At 37.9% G+C, this 19,503-nt stretch overlaps 3 protein-coding genes across 3 annotated transcripts; 2 read left to right on the top strand and 1 right to left on the bottom strand.

Moving 5' to 3' along the window:
* Positions 1 to 481: 481 nt before the first annotated feature.
* LOC135752388 (microfibril-associated glycoprotein 4-like) lies at positions 482 to 2,529 on the bottom strand. The gene is made up of 6 exons (XM_065270880.2): positions 2,500 to 2,529; positions 2,366 to 2,413; positions 2,072 to 2,281; positions 1,900 to 1,996; positions 1,649 to 1,816; positions 482 to 875 (listed from the first exon to the last, which is right to left on the bottom strand). The coding sequence occupies exons 2-6, from the start codon at positions 2,369 to 2,371 to the stop codon at positions 619 to 621; spliced, it is 738 nt and encodes a 245-aa protein (XP_065126952.1). The 5' UTR covers positions 2,372 to 2,413; positions 2,500 to 2,529; the 3' UTR covers positions 482 to 618.
* Positions 2,530 to 6,507: 3,978 nt separating this feature from the next.
* Positions 6,508 to 15,175, top strand: gpr108 (G protein-coupled receptor 108). The gene is made up of 18 exons (XM_065270786.2): positions 6,508 to 6,742; positions 7,293 to 7,409; positions 7,496 to 7,546; positions 7,625 to 7,710; positions 8,734 to 8,810; positions 9,039 to 9,142; positions 9,221 to 9,286; positions 9,472 to 9,573; positions 9,646 to 9,779; positions 9,873 to 9,948; positions 11,393 to 11,466; positions 11,554 to 11,671; positions 11,756 to 11,886; positions 11,973 to 12,016; positions 12,131 to 12,180; positions 13,290 to 13,373; positions 13,526 to 13,647; positions 13,949 to 15,175. The coding sequence occupies exons 1-18, from the start codon at positions 6,659 to 6,661 to the stop codon at positions 14,034 to 14,036; spliced, it is 1,608 nt and encodes a 535-aa protein (XP_065126858.2). The 5' UTR covers positions 6,508 to 6,658; the 3' UTR covers positions 14,037 to 15,175.
* A 78-nt stretch (positions 15,176 to 15,253) lies between these two features.
* On the top strand, positions 15,254 to 19,442 carry soul5l (heme-binding protein soul5, like). Its single transcript, XM_065270885.2, has 8 exons — positions 15,254 to 15,345; positions 15,744 to 15,803; positions 15,904 to 15,988; positions 16,497 to 16,617; positions 16,695 to 16,834; positions 16,982 to 17,145; positions 18,659 to 18,765; positions 18,845 to 19,442. Coding segments are annotated over exons 1-7 (675 nt in total). The 5' UTR covers positions 15,254 to 15,343; the 3' UTR covers positions 18,762 to 18,765; positions 18,845 to 19,442.
* Positions 19,443 to 19,503: the final 61 nt, after the last annotated feature.

Genomic DNA, 19,503 nt, shown 5'->3' with positions numbered 1-19,503 from the left:
TAGGTGAATACTTGACTTAAAAGTTGAATAAATAAGAAAAAATAGAGAGAACGACATGGAAGCCTCCTTGGACTTAACCGTTCAATGTAAGTAAAGAGAAGAAATTCTAAGCTTACAAAGAAAAGTCAGATCACTGGCAGAGGTCATTTGACACCAACGAGAACATATTTATGAATAAAGACATTGATTTTGATTAATAAAACACTTAAAATCTTACTTACAGTCCCTTTAACATTTTTTACAGTGCAATTGTCAAAGATTTACTCTGATTTTGATCAAACACACAATGTTTGAGACAGAAGAATTGCATCCTCCTGATGTTATAAACCACTCATCTCTGTGATCTACAGGCCAAAGTCGTTCTATATTTACAAGCATGGTTACATAACATGCTAATGCAGAGTTTTTCAACTGTCTGCTCAGTTTAGAGGAAAGTTTATGAACTGTTGAATCGGGTAAAGACTGAATGATGACACAACACAACAGACACATATATATATATAATGAGATATGAAACTCAATAACACTGTGAAAGAGAAGGAAACATGAATTCATCACTAACTCATCATACACAAATTCAAATGTGTGCTCCTGTGAAAAACTGTTTCTCTAGTTGTTCTAAGACACACGTTTGATCTTCATGGCGATAGATTTCATACCAACAGCGTGACTGGTCTTCCAGGTGTACCAGGAATTTCCAATGGCAAAAAGTGTTGCGTCTTCTCCCCACAAATACACACCATTGGGATTTGCAGTATGACAGCTTCCATACCAAAATCCCCCAAGATATAATCTGGCACAACTCGCTTCATAAGTGTCCTGATCTTTGTCAAAGGTGGAGAACTTCATTCCATTATGACCAGATAAAGCATCACCTGAAGAGACCAGAAATAATATTTACAAACTCTTAAAGGTGCTCTAAGCGAATTGAAGCGTTTTAGACCATAAAACATTTTTTGTTACATACCGGAAACATCTCCTCACTATCTGCTTGCTGCCTGTCCGCTGATCAAACTGTAAAAAAACGCGATCTCTGTAGACAGCCCTGGCTTCACAAACGGCAATATCAACAAATGGCCAAACCTAGCAGCACAAAACTAAACAAAGTATTCCAGCCAATAAACGACAAGAAGGATTTGGGGGTGGGGGCTGGGCGCGTTCATGAAAGCACGGAAGGGAGGGGGAGGGGGAGGAGTTAGCTACGCTCTGTCTGTTTGAAAACAGTTCAAACATCAACAGGAAGTGACGTCGCACATTATTCGCTTAGAGCGCCTTTAATAACCGTCTAGATCTGGACTGAGAACTAAAGAAATCTCATTGAATTATTGAGAAAAATCACACAAGAAAATAGTGGGCGTGGCTTGTGTTTTCCACTGTGCTTTGATTGGATATAGAAAAGTAGGCATTTCATTCAGAGATAGAACTGGCATTAGACTGACAGTTGTAGGGGGCGGAGATAATGGATGCTCCGCCCAAGCCGTCTGACGTCATCAGAGAATGATAAACATAAGAGGTGGAAGTACATTTGCAGATTTTGATTAAAGTTTAGGAGGGCACATGAATTTGACAAAAAGTATATTCACTTAAAAATAGGAATTGTCTGTTTTTTATGTAAGAAATGTGTTACGAGTGAGTAAAGATGTCATACCTGCACCTCCATCTTTAAATCCTGTCACCTGCAGTTGATAGCCTTGACATTCAGAGTCGACAGAGAATGAAGAATACAGAGCCCAACCTTTTCTTCCTTCAAAGTCCTCCATATCTACTTTCAGTATGTACTTTCTGTTATGTGTCAGCTGGTACATGTTCTCCAGTCCTGTTCATGAACACAAACATTTACATCTCCAAACATGAATGATGTGAAGACAAACAGAAGTGAGAGACACTGAACTGTGTTACCCAGCCAGTACTCGCTCTCGATGAGTCCAAAACCTCTCTTGTACTGTTTCCATGGTCGATAGAAATTCACACTGCCATCCATTCGTCTTTGAATGACCTGACATCAGTTATACATCATATATTAGATCAGGTTTGTGTTTATAAATAACTCCGTGTGTGAGATTAGTCTTACCGTCCAACCTCCTTTCTCATCTTCATCTTGAGCGGTTGAGATCATGTCACAATAAACCCACAGAGGAGCACCAGATGTTGGATAGATGTTGTAGATGCCACTGACTGTTTCTCCTCGTTTATAAAGATCTGAACAGTCCAGAGGTTTGAATTCATCACATTCAGTGCCAAATACAACAGGCAAGAGTGCAACTAAAATCACCATCATCACCTAAACAAAGATCAACATTCATCATCATCATCACATTAAAAACTCAAATCACCCACAGATTCATGGATTTTAAGTTGAACTTACAGTCATTCTTCAATCCTGACTCAGTAAATCACAGCAGTTATTGTTGATCTAAGAGAAAATATAAAAACATCATGATGTTTGATTAAAATGGAGAGCATGTCAGGTCAATACTGCAGAATATGACAGTAACTTACCGTAGTGAGTTGTGCTCCTGTGACTCTCAGATGACACAAACACCCTGTTAAATATCTGTCAGATTCTCAGACTCCTCCTCTCTGTTTATGTCACAATATAAATTGACTTTGCAAAACTCATTTCTGGGTACAAATTCACCCCTTCGTGCCCCCACCCAACTTCAATCTGGCGGAAACATCAGTAATCAATACATACTGTAGATCATGTAAATACAATCTCTTTAATTCTTCAGCTAGTAGATCTTCACAATGTTATACACTGTCAGAAAAAAAGGTACAGAACTGTACCTTTTTTGTCACTGGGGTAGTACCCCAAGGTACCGCTTTGTACCTTTACAGGTATATAAACATAATACAATGTTGTACCTTTTGCCTGTGTCTGTGATCTTAATCCCCTGCGAATCGGCCAGGTCTGTCATTTGTAAAGTAAGAATTTCCCTGCAAATAACCTATTATATCTATGCTTCATGATAAATGTTCATAATTTGCAGAACTTTCATTGAGTAGGTGGAGCTGTTAGCCTCGTCATTACAGAACCGTTTCAAAAATATATCCACTGATGCTCGACACAGCATCACGACGCGTCTGGTTTGGACAAAAACTTTTATTAACATGGAAAAGATATCTTTTACCGTGTCTCGCGGCATCATGTGTAGTTAGGACACAGTGTTACGCAAAGCCTTGATGTCATATCAGGGAGATAAGTCAATAAATTTGAGTAAAATCAAATAAAGATATAAAGAAAAATTTTGAACTTTTAAAAAGACTTCTCATTAGTTAATGTTAATGTTACACTATGTGCTTTACAAAAAAGTGGTGAAACACAGTCATTTAGTAAGATGTTGATGAAACAAAGATTTTAAAATGAGGTTACGAAATAAAAACGTGTTGAAAGTAGATGTCAACATTTCCTATTGACCTCTAAAGTTGATTCAAGTCTTCATTTATTTCCTTCAATGACCTTAAAATTTGCCTTATATTTGATCAGATTCATTCATTTTGGTTTATTTTACTTTCAAATGATCAGCGATGTCATTATGTTGTCATCATAATTAAGCTGTATTGAGGTTTTTGACTGTACTAAACAAAATAAAAATACGAAATATATTTGTAGAGATTTAGTGAACATGCTAAGTTTTGTTGGAAAACAATGTTGCTGTTTTTTTGTTTTGTTTGTGTGATCTTGCCCACTGCCAATTTACCCAATAGTGTATTTTAAACAGCTCTGTTATCATGGTTGCTTAAATGAGACCGCAATAACCCATAAATGCAACCTCCGGTGGACGCAACCTCAGAAAAAGCCACAGATTGGGTTAAAAAATTAAACACCAGTGGGTTTGTAATTTTCAGACAATAAAAACATTGCAAACGTGAATATGAGCTTTCCATCATCAGTTGCGCTCCTGTATGTGTCTGGGGCAGGGAAAACATTTCTCCAGTATTTTTAATTTATGCTGGGTTGTTTCGACTTAAAATGCTGGGCTTATTTAACCCATAGTTGTGTCAAATCTGAACATTTTCTTGGTTATTTAACCCAACAGTTAAGTCTGTCCCCTTTTGACCCAAATGCTGGGTTAAAAATAATGCATAATGTTTTTAATTTATTTATTTTTTTGAGTGTAGAAATGGTCAAATATGTTACTGTATGTGGATTAATAATATATTCCTTAGTTTTTAGGTTTATAGCCATTTGTTTTGTATTGTGTCTGATTACAGCTGCAGAGGTTGGACAGTGTTGTATACATTGGCTGTTTAAAGATCATTTACAGTGCTTTCTTGACTATCTTTTGTTTTCTGAAATGATTTGATGATTGTCTATGCAGATATAGAGATTGTTTTTCAGTAAGAACACTTCTCTTTACTCAAACTGACTGATGAAACACTTTTATTTACCACATTGCCAAACTCAGATGTTGGTTCCCTATTATAGGTGATCTTAATCTGACTTTTTCTTATTAATTCATTTATGTGTTGGGTTCACCTCTACTCTTCAAAAAGAAAATAAATGTTAAAGTTGTCAAAGAGATGTATATATCTGGACACACTTTATGTGACCCAGGACCACAAACCCATAAGTCATAAGTCGCAAATATATTTGTAGAAATAGCCAAAAATACATTGTATGGATGAAAATTATCATTTTTTTAAATGCAAAAAAATCATTAGGATATTGGGTAAGATATTTAATGAATTTTCTTTCTTAAATATATCAAAATGTATTCATCATTTATCTGTCTGTCTTTCTGTATGCCTGTTTTCCTGTCAGTTCTCTCTCTCTCTCTCTCTCTCTCTCTCTCTCTCTCTCCTCTCTCTCTCTCTCTCTCTCTCTCTCTCTCTCTCTCTCTCTCTCTCTCTCTCTCTCTCTCTCTGTCTCTCTCCTCTCTCTCTCTCTCTCTCTCTCTCTCTCTCTCTCTCTCTCTCTCTCTCTCTCTCTCTCTCTGTCTCTCTCTCTCTCTCTCTCTCTCTCTCTCTCTCTCTCTCTCTCTCTCTCAATTCAATTTTCAATTTAAAGAACTTTATTGGCATGATTGTGTCACTTACAATATTGCCAAAGCATTATACATAAAACAAGAAACATACAATAACACAATATTAACAAACATTAAGGTGCAATTAAGCTAAGGTGCTGGGTGATGGATGAAGTACTACTGCAAATAAAATAAAATCAAATAGAATCAGACGATATTTACAATATAAAGTAGACTTTGAAATATAAACATATGAAGTATACAAATGTACATTTATGGAGGCAGATGAGAGGTAAAATAAAAATACTGTAAAAGATCAGGGCTGTGGATTATTTCTGATGGTGTGTAACTGATAAATGAATTTAGCAGCAACTGATGGGTGTCTGTCCTCCCCCAGTAACATCTTCATTTGATCTGAATCTGAAGAGTTATGAAACTCTGGTATGAGCTTTGAGATTTTGTCAAAGTGTTTTTCTCTAAGCTCTTTATATTTACCACAGTAAAGGAGAAAGTGCGTCTCTGTTTCGATCTCACCACTGTCACAATGGACACAGATTCGCTCTTCTTTTGGGAGCCATGTTTGTCTATGTCGGCCTTTCTCTATTGCCAGACTGTGATCACTGAGTCTGTATTTAGTGAGGACTCGTCTCTGCTTTACATCTCTAACTGTGGAGAGATATTCTGACAGACTGTATTTTCTGTTTAGTGCCCGATAACATTCTAGTTTACTTTGGTTTTTACTTTCATTATCCCAATGATCCAAATATAAAGTTTGATTTTCTTTAATGATTTGGTTTATCGTGGTTTGTGGTTTGAGCCAGTTGACAGATGGGACTGGTTTTAGGTCTCTTCTCTTGGGTTTTAAGGGCTTCATATTGAAGTGTGTTCGGGGGACTTGAGTTTAAGTGTGACCAGAATTTAAGGGAGCGTTTTTGGATGTGTATTATTAGGGGATATCTGCCTAATTCAGCCCTGCATGCATTAGTAGGTGTTCTTCTCTGAACTCTTAAAATATTTCTACAGAATTCAGCATGCAGGGATTCCATTGGATGTTTGTCCCATTTGGAGTAATCTGTTAGGCATTGTGGACCCCAAACCTCACAACCATACAGAGCTATGGGCATTATTACACTATCAAATATTTTACACCAAACTGTAGCAGGAATGTCTGTTTGTTTAAATTTGCCTTTGATGACATAGAATGCTCGTCTAGCTTTCTCTTTAAGTGCATTTACCGCGAGACCAAAACCGCTTGATGCGCTGATTTTTAACCCGAGATAGTCGTAGTGTAAGGTGTGTTCTAGTGCGGTGTTTCCCAGAGTAAATGTGTATCTGTTATCCTGTAATCTTGCTTTTTTCTGGAAAATCGTAATTTTTGTTTTTTTCAGATTGACCGTCCGGGCCCAGTTTTGACAGTATTTCTCCAGCAGGTCCAGGTGTTGCTGTAAACCTTGTGCAGTGTCTGACAATAGCATCTCTCTCTCTCTCTGTGAGTGGAGCCTCCTGTCAGCAGGGGTCGCTGTACCGCTTGTACCGCTTGATGACGTGTACGCGATCACGCTTCCCGGAAGTGAAAGTGTCGCTGTACAGAGTTTAGAAACAAACTGTCGACCAGATGAGTTAATGTTAATTTCATTAATTTTGCAGACAGATTGATCATCGAGAGATATTTGATTGACAGACGGTGCGTGATGATGCGTCACTGCGTCACTCTGGTGATTTTAATACTGACAGTGTGTGAGAGCAGCGCGAGGATCCACCAGCTCACACTTAAGGTCTTTCTTTCTTTCTAATCATTTAACATTTTCCATCATCTATATAAGATAGATGCCATTATCTATGTCCTTTTTTTCATCATTTATCCGATTTGTCGTATTATTTACTAGTAAAAAATCTATTGACTTGTTTTTCACATTTAATCACTTGTTTCCTGAATGTTTTATCTGTTTCCTGTTGATTCAAGGAATTGCCACGAATTTCTGTCTGTTGCTCTTGAAATGTTGTTCATACACACACCTGTCACTCAATGTAATATGTGTTTTATTTAAACACACACACCCTTCCCATTCTCGTGTTGCTCTGTTACTTTTTAAATTACTTTACGTCATGGATAAAGATACACACACACGCACGCACGCACGCACGCACGCACGCGTCTACTGAAAATCCTGTAGAATTCATCCAATCAGTTGACATCTCTGAAACTTCTGAAGTTTTTTTGTGCCAGTTCTTTAAAGATCCAATGGTTTGATGTTTGAGAGTAATCACACAATCTCTCTCTCTCTCTCTCTCTCTCTCTCTCTCTGTCTATCTCTCTCCTCACAGAATGAGACCCGGTTTGTTGTGCACTTAAACACGTTTGGTTATTTTGCCAATGGCTCTCTGGACGTCAATATGTCATCCCTTGTGCTTCCAAATGTGAAGAATGACCCCAATTTTCCTGTGAGCTCTCTGTCTGCTTTAATATTGTTTGTTTATTTGTTTGTTTTGTTTATTTGTGTCTGATGTTTTGCTGTATGTGTTTGCAGGTTGGCTTTAGCCTGTCAAAATCTCGAGTCAATGGAGTTCTGTCCTACACAGTGAGTCTCTCTCTCTCTCTCTCTCTCTCTGTATCTCTCACACATGGTTGTTTGTTGATGTTTCTGTTGTGTTTTCAGGTTGAGGAGCCAGCGGAGTGCACACTGAGTAAGACCGCGAGTAAAGATGAACTGATACTCTTCATCATTGACACAGAAAAGCTCAGGTGAGTCCAGTCTAGGGCAGCAAAACGATTAATCACGACTTATCGTTTGCAGAATAAAAGTTTTTATTTACAAAATAAATTTCTTAAAAATATACTTGCATCTGTGTGTATTTATATACACATAATTATTATACACAGTACACACATATATATGATGTAAACAAAAACCTTTATTCTGCAAACGATTAGTCGTGATTAATCGTTTTGCTGCTCTAGTCTAGTCTGTGCTTGTAAAATCAACCTGAGATTTTAGTACTGTATTATTATTATTATTATTTTTTAAATAGGTAGGTAGTTTTATTTTCTTCAGTCATTCAAACATAATAACATACACAAACAGAATTATTTTAGTACAGCAATGACTGAAGGCCATTACTAATGACATTACACAAATCACCTTGTTTATTATCCTCTAAACATTTCATTACCATAATACTGCTGTGTAATTGCATTAAATCTTCTGGTTATAAGGTTAGCTTATCCAGTAACAAACAATTCTGCAGATGTTAAAGTCACTCATTGTGCTCAACTCACTGTGCTTTAAAGTATTTAAAAAAGATTAGTTCACCCCAAAACGAAAGTTTTCCCATATTATTTTTATTGTATATATTATCTTTTATCTTTCAACAAAGCTGAAAGTCTGATTTATATTATATAATATACTGTCTCTTTATAATGGCATTGGATAGTGCCCCATTTTTAAAGCTCCAAAAACCACATCATCCATAAAAAACAAATCTGTAGACACGTGCGGGTTTTCACAGTTACGTGCCAAAACCGAAGTGAACTTCCGGTCTGTATTTATTTATCAGCCTGGCTAGTGGCTAAACTGATCTATAAAACCAATAACTTGTGGATAATAAAATTAGTTTTCTTTGCTAAAGATGAGGGGAGATTGTTTATGTTGTTGCTCCTGAAACCATCTATACAGATATAAGATGTCTTCTGTGGTGAAGCGATGGGTTTTTGTAACATTGGTTCAGAGTTCTGGAAGTGAAGAAAACTGTGTTTGTGTGTGTTTAGTGTTCACATGAAGCACTTTGGTGATTCAGACAGCGTGTTGGAGGATAAACCGAAGACAGAAGAGAAGGCTGATGGAGGTAAAGATGAAGCAAACATCAGAAATCTAAAGCCCGGAGTATAGTCTTTTTTTTGTGTACACAAATGTACGCACAAGGTTGAACATAAACATTACGGGAAAATTACGTCCCGTGCATTGTACAAGGACCCCCGCATACACGTAAAGAATGGACTATACTTCAGCCTAAAAGTAACTGAGTTGTGTGTAGTGTTGTTTGAAGGTTGTTGGTGCTTTTAATGTTCTTCAGCAAGAAGGAGAAGAGAAGAAGAAAATGCAAACACATTACCAAAAACAACAGGAGAAGAGAAAGAAACACAACCAGCAACTACAGAAAAAAAGGATGACAAACAGGTACACATCTTTGTTTGTATATATGAGAGAAAAAGAAAAGTGTGTGTTGTCTTATTGATGTTCTTTGATGTTCATCAGGTGAATAATGGTTCGATTGAGAAGATATTGACCCTGAAGAAAGATGGAGATTCCTACAAATTCGCCGTAAGCACAACTCCTTCAACAACACCACTGAAAACATTAGTTAAACAGCAGATCCATTACGAACACATTGAGTAGTCATTACACAACATTAAAAAACTTAATATTACACAAACTACACAGAATCAAACAGAGATTATATTAGCCAGTGAAAGCCCATATGAACTTGTTTAATCTCTCTGTCTCAGTTTCATCTCACTATTGGTGCACGGTCTCAAGGCTTGTACAATCTGGACTTCCACAACTGTCACAATCTAAAAGGCGGAGCGCTGAGTCTTTATTCTCTCAATGTGAGTACATCGGTCCACATCAGACTCTCGAGCACAATGTCCACACGATGACTGTGTGTGTTTGTGTGTTAGGTGAACATCACAGAGAAGAATCCAGATGGTTTTCTCTCAGCATCTGAGATTCCTCTGCCTCGCCTCTACATCTCAATGGCAGCCATCTTCTTGACTGCTGCTATTATCTGGACATACACGCTGCTCAAATACAGGTACACATCACACACATACAATCTCTGTTTGTTGGTACACGCACACACTCCATCTGTCACTAATACAGGTGTTATGGTTGTGTGTTGGTACAGGTACAGTGTGTTTAAGATCCACTGGCTGATGGCAGCGCTGGCGTACACTAAAGCCGTGTCTCTGTTGTTTCACAGTGTGAGTACTACAAACACATTTATCGGTCTAATGTAGTATACTACATATTTTATGCTCACTGTTTGCTCTGTTAAAGTCTATAGCTTAAATACCTTGTGCCGTTGGTCACGGTTGACAAGCATGGGCAATTAATAGTATAAAATATCTTAAGATGCCAGTCAGGTCTGATTTCTAAGCTTCGAGTCCCCAACAACAGGATTAAATGCATGCGAGGTCAAAAAACACTGTCATTTAATTTAAATATTACCCCATTTCTCAGAGGTCCCCAAACGATACTGGCGAAGCTCTTTAAAGATTCGGTCTGCCTGAACCCCACATTTCGGTAGCCTACTCTGCTCTGATTGGTCAACACAGTCAGTTGTGATTGTTTTTTTGCGCACAATAGCGCAGCATGCATTAACTCTTTCACCGCCACCGTTTTAAAAAAAAGTTGCCAGCCAGCGGCAGCATTTTTCATGATTTTCACCAAAGTTTAATGCCTTCCAGAAAACTTTCTTCTTTAAATATATAAACATACAATATACCAAATGAAAGAACAGACCCTCTGCTTTCAAACAAAAAAAACCCGTTTCATCCTACCTTCAGTGTTTTTTTTATAATCAGCTTTTGAATATGGGTAGGTTTCTGCAAAAACACCACATTTTGAGCAAAAAGCAGAGATAATTCCATTTTTGTGACGGACTTTTCATAGAGATCCCATTCAGAGCGATCTTTAAAACAGACACGGACATGCAGCAGCTTGCCATAGGGCAATACTTCCGGGTTTAAAAAGTTGCGGAAGGGCGCCACCTGGTGGATAGCGATATTGCGGAAAGACGGAAAATCTTGTCATTGGCGGGGAAGCGTTTTCTCTTAATTGACGAGATATCTCGTCAATGGCGGTGAAAGAGTTAAGCTAGTGCTAGCGTGACTTGCTGATGAGACGTTACAGTAAACTAGACATTCAGAAAATAACATCATAATCATACTAATGGTTGTTGTTAGGAAATGCAGGTTGGTCCAAATAAAGTGGGTACTGAACCATTTTCATGGCCAAGCATTTAGCGAATCCTGCCTTGAACTCGCTAAAGACAATGGGAGGTTATTGTGGAGAGATTGGAGAAGCAATTGTCAGTAAAATGACTGGAACACAACAAAACGAGCCAATAACTTTTATTTATTGTGCATTTTTTGGGTTAGCCGTTTATGACAATAAAGGTAATTTTCAATACTGGAACTGACTGGCGCACTAAAGCTTTAGCTTTTCACCCAAAAGTAAAAATTGTTGTCATAAATTCCCTCCCCCTCATGTCGTTCCATAATCCACACCCGAGACTTTTGTTCATCTTTAGAACATAAATGAAGTAATTTTTTTTCTGGCCCCCATAGACAGCAACACAACTCACAACTTCTAAAGCTCGTGTCCTTATGCATTTGCTGTTATTTTTGTCTTCATTTCTCTCAGATAAACTATCACTTCATCAACTCTGAGGGTCGTCCTATTGAAAGCTTGGCCATCATGTACTACATCACCCACCTGTGTGTATCTAACCTGGTTTCACTTCAGTTTAAGTGGTTAGAGATTTCTATATGTAAAACATTGCGTTTTTCTGTCTTTGTGTTTAGGTTAAAGGGGGCTCTTCTCTTTATCACGCTGGCTCTCATTGGCACAGGTTTTGCCTTTGTTAAATACATCCTGTCGGACAAAGAGAAGAAAATCTTCATGATCGTCATTCCTCTGCAGGTGCGTATGCGCGTTTGAACGTCGTTCATGATGATCTCACGATGTGATAGCGGTGACTGATTGGTGTTTTGGGTGATGTTACAGGTTTTGGCTAATGTTGCCTTTATAATCATTGAAGAAACTGAAGAAGGATCCAGTGAATACGCCCTCTGGAGAGAGATACTCTTTCTGGTGGATCTCATCTGCTGTGGAGCCATTCTCTTTCCGGTCGTCTGGTGCGTGTTTGTGTGTTGTGCGACACTGTTTATTTGGTAAAAGTTAATAGTTATCACGTTTTTGAAGGTGATTCTGTGTTTAACAGGTCTATTCGGCATCTGCAAGAGGCAGCTAATACAGATGGCAAAGGTGTGTGTGTGTGTTTGTGAAAGTTTTTTTTAAATGCATGGTATGAATGTGTGTTTGTGTAAATAAGTACTGTATGTTTATCGCTAACACGCAATCTTTTTTGTTTTCTTACAGCTGCAATGAACCTGGAGAAGTTAAAGCTCTTTAGACATTATTATGTCATGGTGAGATAATAAAGGTCGATTAATATATTTGTGTAGGACCTAAGCCAAACCCTTTACGCCGTAGGCTAAGTGTCGGTTTTTTATTTATACTTCTGCATCTTGGTCGCGTCAATGTCCAATTACACATACAGATCGCTAAATGGCGTGTTACAGTATCAGACAGATAGTTAGACATATCACCAATAGCTATGGCCTTCATGACAATAGCTGGCTTGTTTGCTTGTTTTAAATCATTATATCACTTTTATTATTATTATCATCAGCATAGTTTCAAATTAGCATTTTCAATAAACCTCCACTTGCAACACCAACGCGCATTGCTTGCTTTTCCTTGTGCGAGTGAGCTTGTAATGCACACGCTCTGAATTTTCCTCTTACCTTGTAATGTTCACTAAACTTTTAACAAGGTTGCAATGGTTGCAGTGTTATCAGCTGCCCTTTTTTGTCCAGCAAACGAGTGGCTTGTAACAGATTAATGAGTAAAAATAAGCAAATAAATAAATTAAACTATTGGCCCGCCACCTCAATGCTATCATGTATCGGTATCTTACAGTAGGACTATCTCACTATGGTCCAGCACTAGATAAAGTTAAATAGATAGCGACTTTTGTTGCAGCACGAGTTGTTGAATGTATCTCCTCCACTTTGTTCATCTTTGATTTTAATGACGCAAGCGGAAATGCAACGCAATTTTTTTTAACCTGAGGGAGGTGTTCTAGTAGACCAATCACAGCACATTGATGCACAGAATTGATGCGTTGTTTACATTTTTGGAGAGCTGTGCATCAGGCTATTGCAGAGCTACACACAGCCTACGAGAGGGGTCCCCAAATCTTACCCTGGAGGGCCGGAGCACTACAGAGTTTAGGTCCGACCCTAATCAAACTTACCCACCTGTGAGGTTGGAGCTAAAGTACTCCAGCCCTCCAGGGTAAGATTTGGGGAACCCATAGGCCCTGCACAGGGGTATAAATCTGAATTAAATCTTTACATTCACACAGTTTTTTCATGGATTCCATTTTTGACCTTTTCTTCTTAAGTTGTTGCTGTTGTTGATATAGTATGTAAAATGATAAATGAATATTAACATCTGCCCATTCTTTGCTCAGATTGTGTGTTATATCTACTTTACACGGATCATTGCTATCCTGCTGAAGGTCACTGTGCCGTTCGATTGGCAGTGGTCTCAAGAGGTCATTATATAACATCATCTGTTCTTACCAATATTACTATAGATAAAAATAAACTTTAATTGCTCACAATCACTTTTGACTCTTATTTCTGTGACATACATGCTGTTCTGTGTTGTAATCTTTGTCATTCCCTCCCCTCTTTGTGTTTGCAGTTTTTAGTGGAGATTTCCACTTTGATCTTCTTCGTTCTGACCGGTTTTAAATTTCGTCCGGCATCAAATAACCCATATCTACAGCTGCCCCAGGACGAGGAGGACCAGGAGATGGATGAAGTGTACGTCTCTCTCTTTCTCTCTCACACTGTAGCTGGGTTTCCATCCAAACGTGAAGCGAATCTTTCCAAATTTTCAAAAAAAGTTAAACAAATGCAAATTCCATCACGTTGTTTGAGCGAATGACGGTGGTATTGGTAATCTAGTAACCAACAGTAAATAAAACAAAGCCACGCTTAGAAAATGGAGACACGACTGCATTTAGTTACGATTGGTCAAGTTATACATTTACTAGCAGTGCAGGTTGTAATTGGTTTGGCTTGTGAGAAGCTTACTCTTTAATTTTTTTCTCTTTGTACACAGTATCACCGAGTCGGGAGCATTAGAGGGTATCCACAGGGTCAAGAAGACGTCTAACGGCCGAGAGAGACCGAGAGAGGAACCATTGTGAGGAACATATTGACGAGGGCAGAACTTGGACTTAAAGACTACCCTGGTGTTGTTACCACGGAAACCACAGCATCACTATGCAAGTGTGAAAAGATGGAATGGATAAGAACATGAAGCGCCACAGGCTTAATTCTGCTGGATTTCCTTGTTTGTTAAGAGCAAGGAAACGGGCCGACTTGGACAGTAGCGCCACTGATAAAATCTCTTGCTTTGGTTTACAGTAATGAAAATGACTCTGCTCGATCCATTAATGTGTTTGTTCGTTTACTCATTTTTTCCTTCATTCCAAAGATTTACAATCATTTTACTGGATGTGCATTTGATTCCTTTTATCTTTATTATAATTATTATTTAACCGAAGCAACCCTGGCTGGTGATGAAAGTTGCTGTATCTTTTTGTTTGTATTACACAGCTTTTCTGTTAATTTTATGATTGATGTCAAAGATATCTGAAGGCAAACTTTTCGATAGCTACCAAGAAACTAGCCTAAACAAATTAAATCATCAAACACGTCTTGTGGTGTAGACGTGAATGTTCTGCCTTACATAGATGGAGATATATTTAAGTTGTTTTGCTGGACAATGTTCAATTTTCACGCGTGATCGGTTGACATTTATATACAGTCATAAACGACGTTAAAAGCTTCTGACACGTACCACCTACAAATAAATATTCAAAAGTCAAGATCCAAACCTAGACAAATATTCAAAAGTCATGCTCCAAACTTATGTTTTTCTGCTGTATTTTGAATTTGGGGGTGCTTTATTTTACATTGTAACATTGGCTACATGTGTTTTGTTGGTTTTCCTTGTATTTTAATCCGGTAATTTTCATAAATTAAGTATAAACCACTGTTATACCGTTTCTATGCCTCGAGCGAACGATCGGGTTCTGTTCAAATCTACCGAAAAGCGCGCCAAGCTTTAAGTTTAGCGTTGTAGATTTGTCTCGCTCACTGTATTCATTGTGTTTAGACATGCAAACATGTGGACTTAACGGTACTCAAGTTTGTAGTTGTTATTTTCTGTATCAGGGCTTTTGTTTTTCTGTCAGATAAACTCAATCCTGCTTGATTTGGTTTGGTTCACCGTACTAACTGATTCAACTTGTAAGGTTTAAATAAACATAACGTAAAATACCGAGAGTATATTTTTTGTTTGAGAGAAAGTGCAAGGTTTTTTTTACCTCATCCAAGTTCCTGTCACGTCTGGTCGGTGCGTGAGAGCGCGCCCCGGATAGATTTGTGAACGCGCGCTCGGGTGCTGATGTGAGAACCGCCCGCTTCATCTCGTCTCTCTTCAGCCACGATGTAAGTTTGTTTTAAACACTACACATTGTTTTGTGTGTCATATATTAAATAATAATAAGCTCTTTGAAAGTGTATTTGTTTAATAATTATTGAATTATGAAAAGGAAAGAGGATAATGATCGATATGATATAATTATTTAAAAGTCGTTTGTTTGTTAAGATACAGAAAGTTAATCTAAGTGATGTTTTTGATCTGAATGTTATAATCGGTAGACAGAGGCTATTTTAGGATTAAGTTTCTCCGCACTGCGGCAGAGACCAAACTTTAAGCTGCGCGCGTGCGTGCGTGTCTTCTTAAATGTCAAGTACTTTATTGGTATTATTATGTGTAGTTATAATATTTCCAAAACATAATAAATAAAGCAAGTAAATCATAAAATAATTTCTCTTTTTCTCAGGAGTTTGTTGTTTAGTGTAATGGTGCTGATGCTGATGGGTCTGGCTGCCTGCAGTGTTGGGTGAGATGCTGCCTGTATCCACACATTCATCACTCCATCAGTCCTGTGTGTGTGGAGAGATAAAGAGAGAAACTAAATGTTTGTTTTCTTTCTCCTGCAGCCCTAGTAATTCATCCAGCAGTTACTGCACAGAGTCTAAAGAATGTCTTCAGTTTGATCTCATCTGTAGGACGGATCAGTATGAAGTCAGGCTTGTTCTCCTACTCAAATATATGTCCTCCAGTAATGTTATAGCTATACATCAAGAAAAAAATTGACCTTTTATACAAACTTTCGTATTTGACACTACTGCAAAATCTTTTCCAAATCCTACAACTTTCGTACTATTCTATGTCATTCAGATTTGTATTCTGTGATGTATAAATACTAGCACCCAGTGTAAGCGTATCATCCCACCATACTGTATACAGTATATACTGTAGAAGTGTGTTATTTAGCCAGAGCCGATTCCTGACTATAAAAAGTATTATATTATCACTGAAGCTGGACAGTGTGATTTTCAGTTTGCAGAATGCTTAGCAAGAACTGAGAGAGTTCATTTTCACAGTTAACTTATGTGTTCAAACATTGTATTTAAATGAGCAAAATGTTTAATGTTTTGTAGTGTTGTGTGTTAGAAGAGGTATTGATGTTAGAATTTGGTAGGATCCTTCATGTAGCAAAACAAAACCATACCCCATGTGTGTATTGTAGGTCCGTCATTATTCGGCCACACGGTGGATCTCTACAGATGCTGAGGCCTATTTTCTTGGGGTAGGCGCAGCTATGGCCTTCAGACGTCTCTACCATTATATATCTGGAGACAATAAAGAAGGTGTGTGTAACGGTGTTGAAGATTTACACACACAAAAAAACATTTTCAAGGCATCTAACAGAGCTCTGTGTGTCTAGGTTTAAAGTTCGAAATGACCGCACCGATACTTGTTGAAGTACCGGAAAATACGAAGATGTGGGAACCTGCGATCTACACACTCAGCTTCCTGCTTCCATCGGCCTATCAGGAGAGCCCACCCATTCCCACCAATGACAAGGTCAGGACAACCACACTGACTTAGACGACGTCACTGACTTCAACTAGCATCTTTTCTGCTGTAGTGTACCACTGTGTGTAAATGTATGTACATCAGAGAGATGTTCACTCACTTTGAACAAGAGTGTTTGTGTATTCTTTCTTTTAGCTGTATTTCTCCAATATGCCCGACATGGACGTGTATGTTGGGGTTTATGGGGGCTGGATGCTGTCAATCACCTCTCGACTCCATGCCCACCTGCTGACCAAAGCTCTTCTCAAAGTCAATGCCCACTACAACCACACACATCACTACGCTGTGGGTTATGACAGGTACACACATACATAATATTTATACGTGTGTTATTAGCTATGAAATAAAGTCTGGTAACGTTCCTGGTCTTAGTGTCCATGATTCATCAATGCAAGTTATTTTAAAGATGGAGAATCAATTGCTTAATACAGTGTAAAAAGTGAAAAGTTGGATAAACTTATACAATTATTTAAATTGGTAACACAACTTAATTTTTTAGGTGTTTCCAAATGAAGTAATTTTTTAAGTTAATCAAACTTTTCACTTTTTACAGTGAAGTACACAATAGGTATGGCTGATGCGAAACTAATGTTTCGAAACTGTGTTGAGATCTCTAAGCGTAGCTAAGTGTGATTAGAAAAACCCATGTCACGTGACGACTTGAGATTCAAAACATCAATGTCAGGTGACTATGGCTAAATGAAGCTTCGGCACATTTCACAAGTGTTTCAAAAGGTGGCGTACCTGCCAAATCTGCGTTTGATTGAGAGGATTGAGAACAAAAATGACATGCGTTTTACCTAAAGCAGATGATTCTCTAAGTCAGGGTAGGCAATGTCGGTCCTGGAGTGCCGATGTTCTGCAGATTTAAGCTCCAACTCTGATAAAATCTCACCTACCTGTAGTTTTCAGGTGTGCTTGAGCTGAAGCTAAACTCTTCAGGACATCAGCACTCCAGGACCGACGGTGCCTACCCCTGCTCTAAGTTATGGGAAAGAAAGACAAATATTTCCACATGCCAGCAACAAGTGTGGTTTATGACAGAAAAGCTTTTTCAAAAGCTGAAGAAATTATGTTTAAAAGAAGTAGGCTGAGTTTCGAGAGCAGAACAATAACTATTTCTGAATAAAAATCTTGATGTGTAAGAAATGTAACATTGTGGCTTGATTTATTTTATTAATTTTTATTTAGCCCCTATTTAATTTACTTATCTCTCATTTTTCATGAGCAGAATAACCTATAATTCACAATGAGGAGCTTAAACCAAGCTCATGTTGTCATACAGATGTGAAGATAGTTATTTTTACATTGTCATGTGGACATATGTGATCACTTCTGTTTCTCTTTATTATCTCTTTTGTCGGGTTGATTGTGCAGGGTTGGAGAGGATGAGTAGCGGAAACCAACTTTCTGTTGACCATATTAATGCCGGTCTAATCATGATTTATGTGCTTAAATAAAAAACTTAAAGCAAGATAAATCGTCAGTGCTTCATTAAAGTCAGGATGACCGACAGCGAATGAGCCATGAGCCCTCTACTTAGCCTCTATGTGGCTAATGGATACCACAAATAGATTAAACTGTTTCGGTGTTTCACAAAGCCTCGCTCTGCCCACCACTAGTACATCTTCTGATGGTACATGCCAGATTTTAGGTGTGTATTAAACACCATCTGATTTCACAAATCATGACTAAGCTGACGTTTAGCAGTGTGTTAGCATTTGGTGCTCAATAACCGATTACAAAATCATTTGTATGCTATTTTTAATGCTTAAACGATTTTTTTGTATCTGTGTGTCTGTCCGTCTGTAGTCCTCTAAAGTTGCTGAACAGACATAATGAAGTCTGGTACATTGTAGAAGGAGATCCAGTTTGTGGAGAAGATCACCACACATCTATAAATGATATCAACTAAACAGGTAACACTTACACACAGACTATCAGTCTTTTACCAGATGTGGGTAAAAATAACAAACCAGTGGGTCTCTCTCTTTTTAGGTATCACGGGAGGTAGAAACAGACAACAATCCTTCATGTATCTCAGCTGGTAGAGACTTGCCAAGGTCACAGGTTCAGTTCTCATGGAAAGGACATCACACATAATATGTCCAGCTTGAATGCACTGTTAGTTGCTTTGGATGAAAATTTAATCTGCGTACAATAATGTAGAAATCAATATATGAGTTTAGTGGTGTTTCATCTGATGTTTGTATTTCATGTATCTCAGCTAAATCATTTTTCAAACATAATACGGTTTAATTTGCTACACAGCAAAATCCTCACAGTTAAATAAACACTGCTGGGTGTATACCACCATAGAATTTCTCTAATGTATTTTCTTTGCCATAACAAACATGTTTTAAACATACAACATTATAGCAGTTAGAAAAAACTATCAAGTCAAGAGTCAAGTCCAACTTAAACGAACACTGATCACCATAACGGTGACTATGAAACAGCGAACATCTAAACTCAAGGTTAGAAAATAACTCTACAAGATGTAAAATGCAATTTTAGGTTTCAAACAGAGATGGTGATAGAGAGGATAAAGTAACAGATTGCACTGTTTTGGTGTTACTTTTTAACACACTGTAAGATTGGGAGAATATATATATACAACCAGCAATGTTCATTTAATTTGTATAGTGTCTGGCCTA

Source organism: Paramisgurnus dabryanus, chromosome 4, assembly GCF_030506205.2.
Source record: "Paramisgurnus dabryanus chromosome 4, PD_genome_1.1, whole genome shotgun sequence".
Taxonomy (NCBI): Eukaryota; Metazoa; Chordata; class Actinopteri; order Cypriniformes; family Cobitidae; genus Paramisgurnus; species Paramisgurnus dabryanus.
Note: the sequence above shows the minus strand (reverse complement) of the source record. Positions and strands in the feature narration are given on the sequence as shown.